Genomic DNA, 12,961 nt, shown 5'->3' on the forward strand with positions numbered 1-12,961 from the left:
CATAAAAGTCCTATCCTAATAAATTTATTTCTTGGCAAAAAAAAAAAAAAAAAAAGAAAAGAAAAAAGAAAAGAAATTCTGGGGAGTTCATGTTGTGGCTCAGCAGAAACAAATCCAATATCCATGAAGATGCAGGTTCAATCCCTGGCCTCGCTCAGTAGGTTAAGAATCCAGTGTTGCTATGAGCTGTGTATGGTGTAGGTCGCAGACTCAGCTCAGATCTGGCATTGCTGTGGCTGTGGTGTAGGCCGACAGCTTTGCTCTGACTTGACTCCTAGCCTGGGAACCTCCATATGCCATGGGTGTGGCCCTAAAAAGACAAAAAGAAAATAAAAGACAAACAAACCCCCCAAAAAAACTCTGTACCCATTAGCAGTCACTCTTCATTTACCTCCAACTTCCTAGGCAACTATTAATCTACTTTCTGACTATAGATTTGCTTATGCTGGACATTTCATACAAAGAGAATCATCTAATACGTGGTCTTTTGTATCTGGCTTCTTTCACTCAGCAAAATGTTTATCTACACTGTAGTATGTGCTAGTCTTTCATTCCTTTTTATTACCAAGTAATATTCCATTGCTTGTATGTAAATTTTGTTTATTCATTCATCAGTGGATGGACATTTGAGTTGTTTCTACTTTTTGGCTACCATGGATAATTCTACCTGAACACTTGTCTACAAGTTTTTGTGTGGACAAATGTTTTCATTTCTTTTTTATTTTATTTTTTTTTAGGGCCATACCTGTGGCATATGGAAGTTCTCAGGCTAGGAGTCGAATCAAAGCCACAGCCACTGCAATGCCAGATCCGAGCCGCATCCTCGACCTACACCACATCTTGCAGCAATGCTGGATCCTTAACCCATTGAGTGAGGCCAGGGATTGAACCCACATCCTCATGGATACTAGTTGGGTTCTTAACCCGCTGATCCACAAAGGGAACTTCAAATGTTTTCATTTCTTCGGTGTATACCTAGGAGAGGAATTACTGGGTCATATGGAAACACTATATTCAACCTTTTAGGAACTGACAGATTTTCTAAAGTAACAGCTTCATTTTACATTATTATTTTTATTTTTTTCTTTTTTGGCTGCCCCACCACCTATGGCGTTCCCAGGCCTGGGGTTAAATCAGAGCTGCAGTTGTGAACTAAGCTGCAGCTGCAGCAACACCAGATCCCTAATCCACGGAGCCAGGCTGGGGATGGAACCTGCATTCCAGCCTCCCAAGATTCCAAAAATCCTGTTGTGCCACAGCAGAAACTCCTTTTTACATTGTCACTAGCAATGTACAAGGGTACTAAATCTACACATTCCTTTTTTTTGTTGTTGTCTTTTTTGCCATTTCTTGGGCCGCTCCCACGGCACACAGTGGTTCCTAGGCTAGGGGTCGAATCGGAGCTGTAGCCGATGGCCTACACAGAGCCACAGCAACGTGGGATCCGAGCTGTGTCTCCAAACTACACCACAGCTCTTGGCAACGCCGGATATTAACCCACTGAGCGAGACCAGGGATCGAACCCGCAACCTCATGGTTCCTAGTTGGATTCGTTAACCACTGAGCCACAATGGGAACTCCTAAATCTACACATCCTTACCAACTTTTGTCGTTTTTTAATTTTTATTTTTTTATTTTTATTTTATTTTATTTTAATTATTATTATTATTTTTTGCCATTTCTTGGGCCACTCCCGCGGCATATGGAGGTTCCCAGGCTAGGAGTCGAATCGGAACTGTAGCCACCAGCCTACTCCATAGCCACAGCAACGCGGGATTCGAGCCCTGTCTGCGACCTACACCACAGCTCACGGCAACGCCAGATGGTCAACCACTAAGCAAGGGCAGGGATCGAACCTGAAACCTCATGGTTCCTAGTTGGATTCGTTAACCACTGTGCCACGACGGGAACTCCTGTCGTTTTTTTTTAAAAAAAGAAATTATCAAAGGTAGCCTAATGAGTGTCAAGTGGTATCTAACTGTGGTTTTGATTTGCATTTCCCTGATGACTAATGATGTAGAACATTTTTTTCATGTGCTTATTGACCATTTGTGTATCTTTGGAGAAATGTCTGTTATCTTTTGCCCATTTAAAAAATAAGGTTCTCTGTCTTTTTTGAGTTCTTCAACACTTTTTTTATTTTATTTTATTTTATTTATTTTTTTGTCTTTTTGCCTTTTCTAGGACAGCTCCCGTGGCACGTGGAGGTTCCCAGGCTAGGGGTCTAATCGGAGCTGTAGCCACCGGCCTACGCCACAGCCACAGCAACGCGAGATCCGAGCTGCATCTGCAACCTACACCACAGCTCACGGCAAGCGCTGGATCCTTAACCCACTGAGCGAGGCCAGGGATGGAACCCGCAACCTCATGGTTCCCAGTTGGATTTGTTAACCACTGGGCCACGATGGGAACGTCCTTCATCACTTTTTTAAATTGAGCAAATAAATATCACAAACTCCATCCGAAGCTCACTGGTTGGTAAAATTTATCCTCATTATGATGTTATGTAATTATAGTATGTAAAATGTGAACACCACTGAAGCAGCATGATGACTATCGCCTGTATATTCCAGAGCTCTGATCCCATTCATGGCACAAGATATTTCTATTTGATCACAGTAGCATTTTGTAAGTTAGTAAAGCCCTAAGACATTAATTAATTTTGTCAAATTTTAAGTAAAATATAACACAGTGATTTAATATGTGATTTAATAAATGTCATTCCAACAACTGAAGATTAAAAAAACTTTTAGTGTAAGCAAAAATAGAATAGTTATAATAAAATCCACTGATTTTCTCAAGCTATAGCTAATGTGAAGTTTGACATCTATGTACATTACCGAAAATAAGTTGCAAAAAAATTTACCTAATTTCCTGCTAGATAAATCAGAGGTAAGAACCACCTTCTCTTCTTTTTACAAAGTCTGGTATCTTGCACAATAACAGTGACTAAAATAAATGGTGCCAAATTTTTAGAGAGGGTCTTGTTTAATTCAGAATATAATTAAAATCTCATGTAGCTTTATTGGTTTTAGTATCCAGCAGAGAAAAAATATTGAAACTCCAAGAGATTTTGAATTAAATAGCTACAACTGTTTTGTTTTATTAGTTCTGACTGTGTGAAAAAAAAAATTATAAGGACAACTTTGGAAAAATCTAGTTCTTTTAAAGCCCCAAATGACTTTTAAAACAATAAAACCAACTATAAAACCTACACAAGTGATATTAAAAATTATGTAGTTCAATGCATGTGACATTCACAAATGTGGCTGTAATTTTTTTTTTAACTATAGCAAAATGAACATGGATCTGATGACTGGATTTAGAAGAGGTGGTGTTATATAGCTTAACAGAATTAAGTGCTTCAATTTGCTGGTGAGGATTATGTAGCTAAATTGGAATGTTATACCAATGCCTTTTAAGATCCCCATCCACCTCACAGGGTCTGCGGCTAAATCAAAGAAAGGAATGATGCTTCCTTTTCCTATATTAGTGATTATTTCCTTGCTATTTTAATATTTATTTTTGGAACATTTGTAGATTTAGATCTTTATGGCTGATGGCTGAGTCATGCACGGAATAAACGATAAACCCATACTATTTATGAAGATGGGGAAGGAAGGCTGGCTATTGATTAACAGTACGAGCATTACATGAATTGGAGCAATCGTCGCAATCACTTGCTAAAGGGAGAAGGGGAGGAAAAAGGAGAAAAACAAAGATGAGGGAGAAACATTTTGTGAGAAAATAATAATCACAGTTAATCTGCTTCATTTACTGAGGTCTCAATCTTGAAGATGCAAACATCATTTGTGAAGTCCTTTAACATAACACCTGTCCTTTCTTTGTCCCCAAATCCCGTCTCTGTCCTTAGTACAGAACACTTTACTTTTCACAGTCTCTCAGTACCGGCTTGAATTCTCTATCAGGCCATGTGAGGAGAATTATGACCAGTGGAGGGGGCACAACATCAGACCAGACCCTGGAGAGACCAATGATTTGCAAACAGCCTTGCACAGATGGTTTTCAAGAGCAATGCACTACCTGAACTTGTACGCAGACTTAACAAATAATTCAAATAATTTTTATCTTTTGAAAAACCTAAGACAATGTTTTTACTTTTTAACATATAAACTCATAAAGTATTTATATTAAAATTTTCAAATCTATAGAGAAGCTGAAACTAGTACAATGAATGTCTGTATACTCCTCACTTAAATCCGTCAGTGACAATTTTTCTAATTTATCTCCCTCTTTACATATACGTACATATGTATATGTGTGTGTGTGTATGCTGATTCAAAAGTTGCAGATTTCATGACCCTTCACACCTAAATTCCTCAGCTTGTATCTCCCAGAATAAGGACATTTTACCCACAATACCAATATCACACCTAAAACAATGACCATTAGTTTAATAATGTCATCTCACACACAATCCCTGTTCAGTTTTCCCCTGTTATCTCCATTTTTATAGGAAAGTCTTTTATAGCTTAAAAAATATCCAGAATCTAATCAACTGGGGTGATACTATGACACTTTGTGAAAATTCTCATCCTCAACAGTGTCCACTTGATGGTTTTGGTGTCCAATGATTCTTGAATGAATTATTACATTTTTTGATTTTATCAATCTTTCTACATTTCTTAGCTAGCTAGCATTCTTCCAGCTTTACCACCTACCATCCCTTTTTCTCTTTCTTTGAGGATCACTACAGATAATGATTCTATGATCTCATAATCCATAATGTGTTTCGATGCCTACAATTACCCCAAATTAGGCCAATGGAAGCCCCTTCAAGCCAGTTCCTGTTTCCTGTCATGATTTCTGGCACAAGATGCCTTGAGCTCACCTTGTACTTTTCCTGCCCCAGACCTAGAACCAGCCACTCTTTCAAGGACCAGCTTATACTATGAATAGGTCCCACATCCACACGGTTCAATTCTCCAGACAGTCACAAAGTGTACAGTACATTCTTTTCCCTACTCCACCTCTCTCTTCATAGACAGCCAACGTTATAAGTTTTTTGTCTATCCTTACAGAGATGGTTTATAAAATAGAGCATAGGCACAGATAAATATTCTTGCCCTCTACCAAAGTTTTAACCCAAATGACAGCATATTATACGTGCTGTGTTTGTCTGTGTTTGTAGCTCTGGTCTGTCATCAGATTCTGATAGATGCCTATGACCTGAATTCAAAAGGATTAGAAATGTTTAAAGTCTTAAATGTTTCAGATGAGAAAAACTCAGGGAACCCAACTTGAAAAGCTGTATTGACTACTCTCACATGTTATTCCCTGGGTTTGAAGTGTTAGTCCCTCTCTAGGCTCCTTGACACCTACTCACTTTTCAAACATCACATACTTCTCCTTCCTGGCACATACATAAGTCACTGTAGTAAATTTGTTTCCAGCCACTTCGAGGACAGGAACAAAATCTGTCTTGTACACTGCTGGCACACAGTAGGTGCTCAACAAAAAAGTGCAGACTTAAACTTGAACCCAGGCCATCCGGCTTCCAGCCCACTCTTCCTACTGCCTTTCTGCTGCAGTCGGAGAAATAATTCCAAGAGGCAAATAAAAACGCTGAATAGAAAAAGCCGGGAAGTCCTCTCATTTCCACGGTTCATGGAGGACCTTAGCAGAAACCGCTCACCGCGAGGTGTGACTACCGCAGGAGGGCGTCAATCAAGAAAATGCCCCCTTGCCCCGCAGGCGAGTGGAGCTGCACAGAACCGAAGCCACACCGGGTAGCGTCAAGGCTTCAATAGAAAACACGTGCAAAACGGCAAAAGCGGGGCTGCGCGCAGCTGTGATCCCCCTGGACCCGGGGATAGGGGACCAGGAGTAGCTCCTAATGGGTCGGAGAAAATCGCACAGCTTCTGGCTGACGCCGTAGGACTCAGGACTTCCCTTAATTCCTGCCGGAAGGGACTTCTGCCAGCGTCCCCGGGAGGTGGCTGAGTCCCGGGGACCACAAGTGAAACAGGGTAGCGAGGCCAAGAGTCCAGAACACCTGAAGTCTAGTTATCCTTACCCCACTGGGCAGGCAAGGGCCGTGGATCTCTCTCGTTGGAGCTGCCCCAGGATCCCAAGGCACTCTCTCCCACCGCGAGCTCCCCTAGACGCCCGGGGCAACAGCCTGTGCCACCGTTACTCCAGGGAGCGCGCCGACCAGGGAGGGTGCTCTCGGGCCTGTGAAGCCGCGGTCCTGCCAGTGACCTCTACGCCTGCGGAGCCCGAGTCCAGCCGTCCCTTCCCTGGGGCAGCTGCAGCCACCCCAGGTCCGGGCTCCGACCAGTGCACCCGGCTTTCGGTGGAGGTGTGTTCCCACCGGGGCTACAGTCGCTTGAATCCGCCTTCCAGGCAGCTGCTTGCCTCACGCCTCGCTCGACGGACGCGGCCCTGGGCTTCCTTCGAGGGTGTCCCAGACTTCTTTCGAGGGCGTCACGGGCCAGGGTGCCTGGAGCCCCGAGCGTGCGGGCGGCTGGGCACGGGGGCGCAGGGTCCTCGGAGGCTGGAAGCGAGCTGGTCCCGAGGGCGGGGAGCTCAGCCGACGGGGGCGGGCCAAAGGTGGGGGCGGGAGGCGGCTCCCGGGGCTCCGCGCCATTGGCCGCAGGGCCTGGCGGCAGGAAGGGGCCAGAGTGCCCGGCCCCACCCCGCGGCCGACAGAGCCTATCGCCGGGAGCGCGGAGCGCGGATAAATGTAGCGCCGCGGCGCGGGCCGGCAGCTCTCCGAGGGGCCGGAGCGCCGCAGAGCCATGCAGTACCCGCACCCCGGTCCCCCGGCTGGCGCCGTGGGGGTGCCGCTGTACGCGCCCACGCCGCTGCTGCAGCCTGCGCACCCGACGCCGTTCTACATCGAGGACATTCTGGGCCGCGGGCCCGCCGCGCCCACCCCCACGCCCACGCTGCCGTCCCCCAACTCCTCCTTCACCAGCCTCGTGTCCTCCTACCGGACCCCGGTGTACGAGCCCACGCCGATCCACCCCGCCTTCTCGCACCACTCCGCTGCCGCGCTGGCCGCCGCCTACGGACCCAGCGGCTTCGGGGGCCCTCTGTACCCCTTCCCGCGGTCGGTGAATGACTACACGCACGCCCTGATCCGCCACGACCCCCTGGGTAAGGCGGCCGGGGTCATGGCGGGGCCGAGCCGGGGCGGCGGAGAGGAAGGCGCCACCCGGCAGGTGGCAGCGCCCAGGAGGCGGCGGGGGCGGAGGGGGAGGCAATAGAAAGTTGTGGCAAAAGCGATTGAAAAGCGGCTGTCGGGCGCGCGCGGGGAACGGGAGGCGCGGGCCCCGGCGGCGCGCGGCCCAGACTGACCGCACTGTGACTCAGATTGGTTTTCCTGCACCTTGCAGGCGTCGGGGTAAGCAGGCCCCGGCCAGACCTCGGGCGCTGCCGCCAGGGCCGACGGATGAAGGAGTCCTGGGGGCCCGTGTCGCCCGGGTGGGGCTCCCTGAGCTGGGGGGACTGGGAAGGGAGTGCCAAGGCCCCCCAGGCCACTCGTGCGGGGCAAGGGTAGTTCCCGGGCCGGGTGGTTACGGGGCTGGACCTAGTTCAACAAGCTTGTGCAGTGAAAGAGCCTGACCCTTTCCGTTCATACAGGAAATCTTGAGTTCTCGATAGGAGTAAATCTGGTTTCAGAAGCTGTTAAGTGTTTTCCTGGCTGCATGAAGCAGACCCTTCCCCCGGAGTAGTGCACGCTGCTGATTATTTTATCGACATCCTCAATACAGACAAATTCAGGAAACACTCGACTTCTGATAGCCGGGATCCGTTTTTCTGATATTGTTCATTTCCTCTGTGTGGGATGTGACTTTATGGCAGCTAAAATAACCAGTTGCTTCCTTTTTTTTTTTTTTTTTTTTTGAGGCTGTTTTGAACCGGTCTGAATCCTGACGTAAGCAAAATCTCGAAAAAACAATGCCAGCTTTCAAAGCGTGTAGCGCAGGCCTTGCAGACCCATGGACGGACGGACTGACCGACACGTCTTTGGAGTAGGAAGGGCAGCGCGGACACGTTGGCCATATAGAGTTTACAGGAGTTGTCCCCTCAGTACATGGCCAAAGAAATAAGCGTGATCCACGCTCCGGGTGGCCCTTGGCGCCTCTGGCATCTGAAGCCTTGGGTCACCAAGGTTTTAAATCTAACCTCTGTTATCAGCAGCTTCTGCAGGCACCCGGCAGACAACTAACATTTCAATTAATTGACTTTGTAATGTCATTATTATGGTGCAGCCTCTAGCGCTCCACTTTTCTACTTCGCTGCAGAGATTTGGGGGAGTTTATATTTTAGGATTTTTTTTTTTAGAGTTATTATATTGTGTTTTTGATCCCGCCTTCGAGGGTTTGGTGACACAGGCCTGTCGTCACTCTCTTCGCCTGCTGGGGCTGAAGGCGGACTCTCAGCCGGGTTGGGCCGGACCTGGGGGCGAGCATTTTCACTGAGCGCGCCCTGGGTTTCCTTGGGTTACTGCTGGGACTGTGCAGGAGGAAGCAAAGGGTTTTTCGAGATAGACCAACAGGAAACACATTGACGGAAATGTTGCCATAGCCCACGGGGTGGCTTTTACTGGCCGCCCCCACGAGCCGGGTGTGAAATCAGAGAAGGCCGCGGCGCCCTCCAGGCAGGATTGAAAGCTACGCGCGCGCGCCCTGGAGCCCGCGCCCGGGCGGGAGGGTTTCCCTCGCACCCTGGAGGTGGTCTCCTGGTCCCGGCGGCGCCGCCCCGGCAGCAACGCGCCTGACTAGTGCGACAAACCCGCTCCTCCTCAACGTAACACCACTTGATCTTTGGAAAGTGCGCTCCCCCAAGAGAGAGGGCCCAGAGGAGCAAAAAATTGTGTATAAATTCTGAGAGCGACTGGTTAAAAAGATCATGGTGATTTTAAGCTCAATTTATAGTCGATGTTCTTCTGGGGATCAAAACGGTTATATTTAGCTATGGGCGTGATGGTTGTGTGTGTCTGGGAGTGTACAGTGTGATCTATGTGCATAGGCAGTGTAGGCGTGTGACTTTGGGTGTTCCTGTATCTCTGGGTCTGTATATGTCGGTGTATCTGGTAGCGGGTCCTCCAGGCTCCCTTCCTCCTCTTTGTCACTCTCAGGGCCAGACAAGTCTGAAGTGGGCCAGGCCGCTACAGGGTCCTTTCTAATAGCCACTCTTGCCCGCAGGCAAACCCCTGCTCTGGAGCCCCTTTCTTCAGAGGCCTCTGCATAAAAGGAAAGGCGGCCAGGTTAGGTTCTCCAATGACCAGACCATTGAGCTGGAGAAGAAGTTTGAGACCCAGAAATACCTTTCCCCGCCTGAGAGGAAGCGTCTGGCCAAGATGCTACAGCTTAGTGAGAGGCAGGTGAGCTCGCTCAGGGGCCTGGGGAGACTCCTGGGGGAGGGATCGGGGGCCGGAGTGAGATTTGGAGCCGCGGGGGGGCACTGGCTCCTGGAGCGCGAGTCTGCTCCCTGAACCGCTTGGCTCACCTCCTCCCCAGGTCCCTTTTGGCTCATGGCAAGTTTTCTTTCTGTCTCTCCTGTAGGTCAAAACCTGGTTTCAGAATCGTCGCGCTAAATGGAGAAGACTAAAACAGGTATTGACATGGTTCTGTTTCTATGGAAATAAATATTTTTATCATGTTATCACAATGCGAGGCCTGTTATAGGTTGTATGCAAAAGTCATTTAAGGGACTATTTAACCTCTTCACCTTGATTAAAAAGGCAAATAGTCCTGCTGAAATTCAGGATGAGTTGTTCAGGCGGCAGTAATGCTAAAAGCACCTAATGCAGTTCCTATATCAATTATGCTTGGGTTTTCACACACTGGCTAGTAAAACTCCCAGCTAATTGTTTTATAAACCCCATATGTTGTTTATCTAATTAACGCAGGAAAGATAAAGTAATTGACAGTAAATGACTTAAGCAGTTATCTTTGGGAGAAAATTGTTTCTTTTATTTACACAGCCATAATAAAACCAGGCAGAGCTCAAGGGTAAATATAAGGAAATAAACACCTTTAAGTCTTGTTTGCACTGTTTTTAGAAGAATTAAATATCAAAGGGTTAAAAAATAATTTTCTCTCTAATTCTAGCTCTTAAGATGAGTATAAAAACAGTAAGAGGATATCCAAGCCTGTTTGGAAAGTAGCTTAAATTTTCTAACAGTCTTTCTTCCAATGACCTTGTTACGCAATTTGTGATAAAAAGTAAAGGCTAATTCAGTTTTTAAAGAAGCTCTGTTGACTTAAAGCTAAAGATTTGGTTTTGATGTCCTAATCTGGATATCTTCTGCAAAATTATCTGACACTTGCTGAGTTTTTCATTTGCCAGCGTATATATAGTTTATAATAAACAAAATATTTTTGTAACAATATGAGTGGGGAAATTGAACACTGCATTTTAGAATTTAGTGATCATAATTTTTTCATTAAAAGCAATAAGGTGGTGTCACAGAGAACACTTTGAAACAGAAAATAAAATTCCCATAATTTCATTACTGTAACACAGTCTTAAAAATTTCAAATTCCCTTTCAGTATTTGACCTTATGCCTCTACTTGCCACGTGGTTGTAAACTTGTTAAATCTATTTTTCTTATGGTCTCACTTTAGCAGTATATCATATTTCCTTATGGTGTTTATGTGCATTTTATACAAAAATAGGATTAAAAACTTACTTAGTTCTTGGTCAAAGGTGGTTTGCCAGGAACTTTTAAAAGTTCCTATGTAATAAGGGAATATTTGCCAGAAAATTCCTCCAGATTTTAAGTAAATTATAGATGTCTCCTTTTTCAGTTGGAACAGTCTTCCAGTTATTATTTTTCTTTGCCAGGATTATGTAACTTGCTACACATATTTGTGTTTATTGTTTTCTTTTTTCACTTTGTTTTATATTATGTGTTTATATGTTTGTAAACTTACTCCAGAAAATGGATTAAAAAGGATTCAATCTAATAATTTTGAAACTTTATCCTTAATTCACCTTTTAGCATTCATATTTTTTAAATGTCTTGAAGACCTTGTTAATTGGCAAAGTTTAAATATTTGAGAATAAAGATAGTGTGTATCTATAGTAATCTGATTTATTTTATTTCCCTAAACTTTTAAGAACTTTGAGACCATGTGTCTGGGGCTAGAGTTAAATATTCATTTGACGTAGTATGTTTGCACTTACATTCGTGATGGGTTGGTCTTATCTGGCAAGAGTATAATCTTTCTCTGATATGACAGGAATTTTACTTCTTCCAAAGTGAGAAAAAAGCACAAATATGTAGTTTCTAAGTAAAAACATCATACCTGAAAGTAGTTGATAAACTAAAAATTAAAAAGATGGTAGAAGATGAAAAGATTTGTCTCTCGCATCTCCATATTTCATGATCCCATTAATCTCCATTTTTATCCTCTTCATTCAGGAGAACCCTCAAAACAATAAAAAAGAAGAACTGGAAAGTTTGGACAATTCCTGTGACCAGAGGCAAGACTTGCCCAGTGAACAGAATAAAGGTGCTTTGGATAGCTCTCAGTGTTCACCCTCCCCTGTCTCCCAGGAAGACCTTGAATCAGAGATTTCAGAGGATTCAGATCAGGAAGTGGACATTGAGGGTGATAAAGGCTATTTTAATGCTGGATGATGACCACTGATGTTGGCATGTTCAGAAAAATGGACTTGGGAATATCATTTGCTTTAGAAAATCTTCATAGATGGACTGGAAAACTGTATGAAAAAGGGAATCATTTTGCTGGTATTCTGGAAACCTAAAATATTTGCTGCACTGGCTAAATAACAAACTCACATTGAAACCTGAATTTTGACTTAAATAGTTTATGTACTGATTTTAGGTTGTATGATAAAGGGACTCCACTGATTAAATTCACCCCCCCCCTTAAGAATTAAATTGTTTTTTCTATTTATAAAAGTAATTTTGAACTTAAAAATTTTTTTAAGTTATAACTTTAAATATTTTAATAGGACCTTCTTGAATAACTTTTCTATAATCTGTATCTACATCCTACTTAATAGAGAAGCAAAGGGGCAGCCCAAATCCAGAGATATACCTAGGAAAAGGGGCCCACAATTCAGGCAGCCTTGGACTATTTTAAAGGAAATATTCTTTACTTTTATATTACATTCTTAAACTGATGCCTTAAATCCAAACCCATCTCAGAGCTCTTGCCTCGGGGATATATGTGTTCTTTTTATCAGAGAGAGAGTTAATCTGAAATGCTTGTTTTGCACTATCACTTAGTATCTGTTTGACCAAGGTGTTAAGGGGATACAGTCCAATTCAAGCAGGGAAACTGACTCATCAGTGACTAAAATTAATCACAGATGAACTAGAAGTAGCAAGTTAACGAAATGTAAGTAGATTGTAGATAGTGTGTTTTATATTAAACAGTGTTTATAGTGTGTATATATAATTGTTCACTGTAAAAAAAAAAAGACCTAGTTGGTTGGTTTTTGTTTTTTTTTTAACATGAGTAACTTGCCTATAAAATAAATCTTTCAGTGGGACAACTGGCCTTGTTGGACCTCTCATTCTTTGATAAAACAAGCCCACCCATTTTCTTAAAGCGCCTTCGGCTTCCTGGCGCGGCGCTGGGCGCAGGGGCGCGGGAGCGTCTAGTGTTGCGTGTCGCTGGGGCTCTTGCAGTTCGCGGGGCCTGGGGGAGCACAGTTCTGGGCTATGGCCGATGCCAGAGGCAAGAGCCTAGAAGGTAGATTTGGGCCTTTTCCCAGGAGTTTGCTGGGGGCCAGGAGTGTGTGTTGTGTGTCTGGGGCAGCGGGGGGAAAGCTCCCGCCCGCGGACCCCGAGGTCTGAGCGCACCAGGCGGTGGGAAGAGCAGCCGCGCCGAGACTCGCTGCGTCGCCGCGGAACGCGAGCCGTCAAGCTCCATCGATTCCCCTTGCCAGCCGGGCCAGCCAGGGCCGTTGTCCTTGACCCGCGTGAGTCAACACTGCGTCATCCTTTAG

General features: G+C 45.0%; 1 protein-coding gene across 1 annotated transcript; it reads left to right on the top strand.

Annotated features, from left to right (window-relative positions):
• Positions 1-6,674: 6,674 nt before the first annotated feature.
• On the top strand, positions 6,675-12,508 carry HHEX (hematopoietically expressed homeobox). Its single transcript, XM_047761519.1, has 4 exons — positions 6,675-7,122; positions 9,177-9,355; positions 9,537-9,587; positions 11,403-12,508. The coding sequence occupies exons 1-4, from the start codon at positions 6,762-6,764 to the stop codon at positions 11,619-11,621; spliced, it is 810 nt and encodes a 269-aa protein (XP_047617475.1). The 5' UTR covers positions 6,675-6,761; the 3' UTR covers positions 11,622-12,508.
• Positions 12,509-12,961: the final 453 nt, after the last annotated feature.

The sequence above is a fragment of the Phacochoerus africanus genome, chromosome 15 (genome assembly GCF_016906955.1).
Source record: "Phacochoerus africanus isolate WHEZ1 chromosome 15, ROS_Pafr_v1, whole genome shotgun sequence".
Classification (NCBI taxonomy): domain Eukaryota; kingdom Metazoa; phylum Chordata; class Mammalia; order Artiodactyla; family Suidae; genus Phacochoerus; species Phacochoerus africanus.

Bases quoted from the DNA above. Each gene is read 5' to 3' on its own strand.
- HHEX (XM_047761519.1), top strand. From the start codon at position 6,762: ATGCAGTACCCGCACCCCGGTCCCCCGGCTGGCGCCGTGGGGGTGCCG. The intron at 9,356-9,536 runs GTGAGCTCGCTC...TCTCTCCTGTAG, and splicing joins TACAGCTTAGTGAGAGGCAG to GTCAAAACCTGGTTTCAGAA. The intron at 9,588-11,402 runs GTATTGACATGG...CTCTTCATTCAG, and splicing joins AATGGAGAAGACTAAAACAG to GAGAACCCTCAAAACAATAA.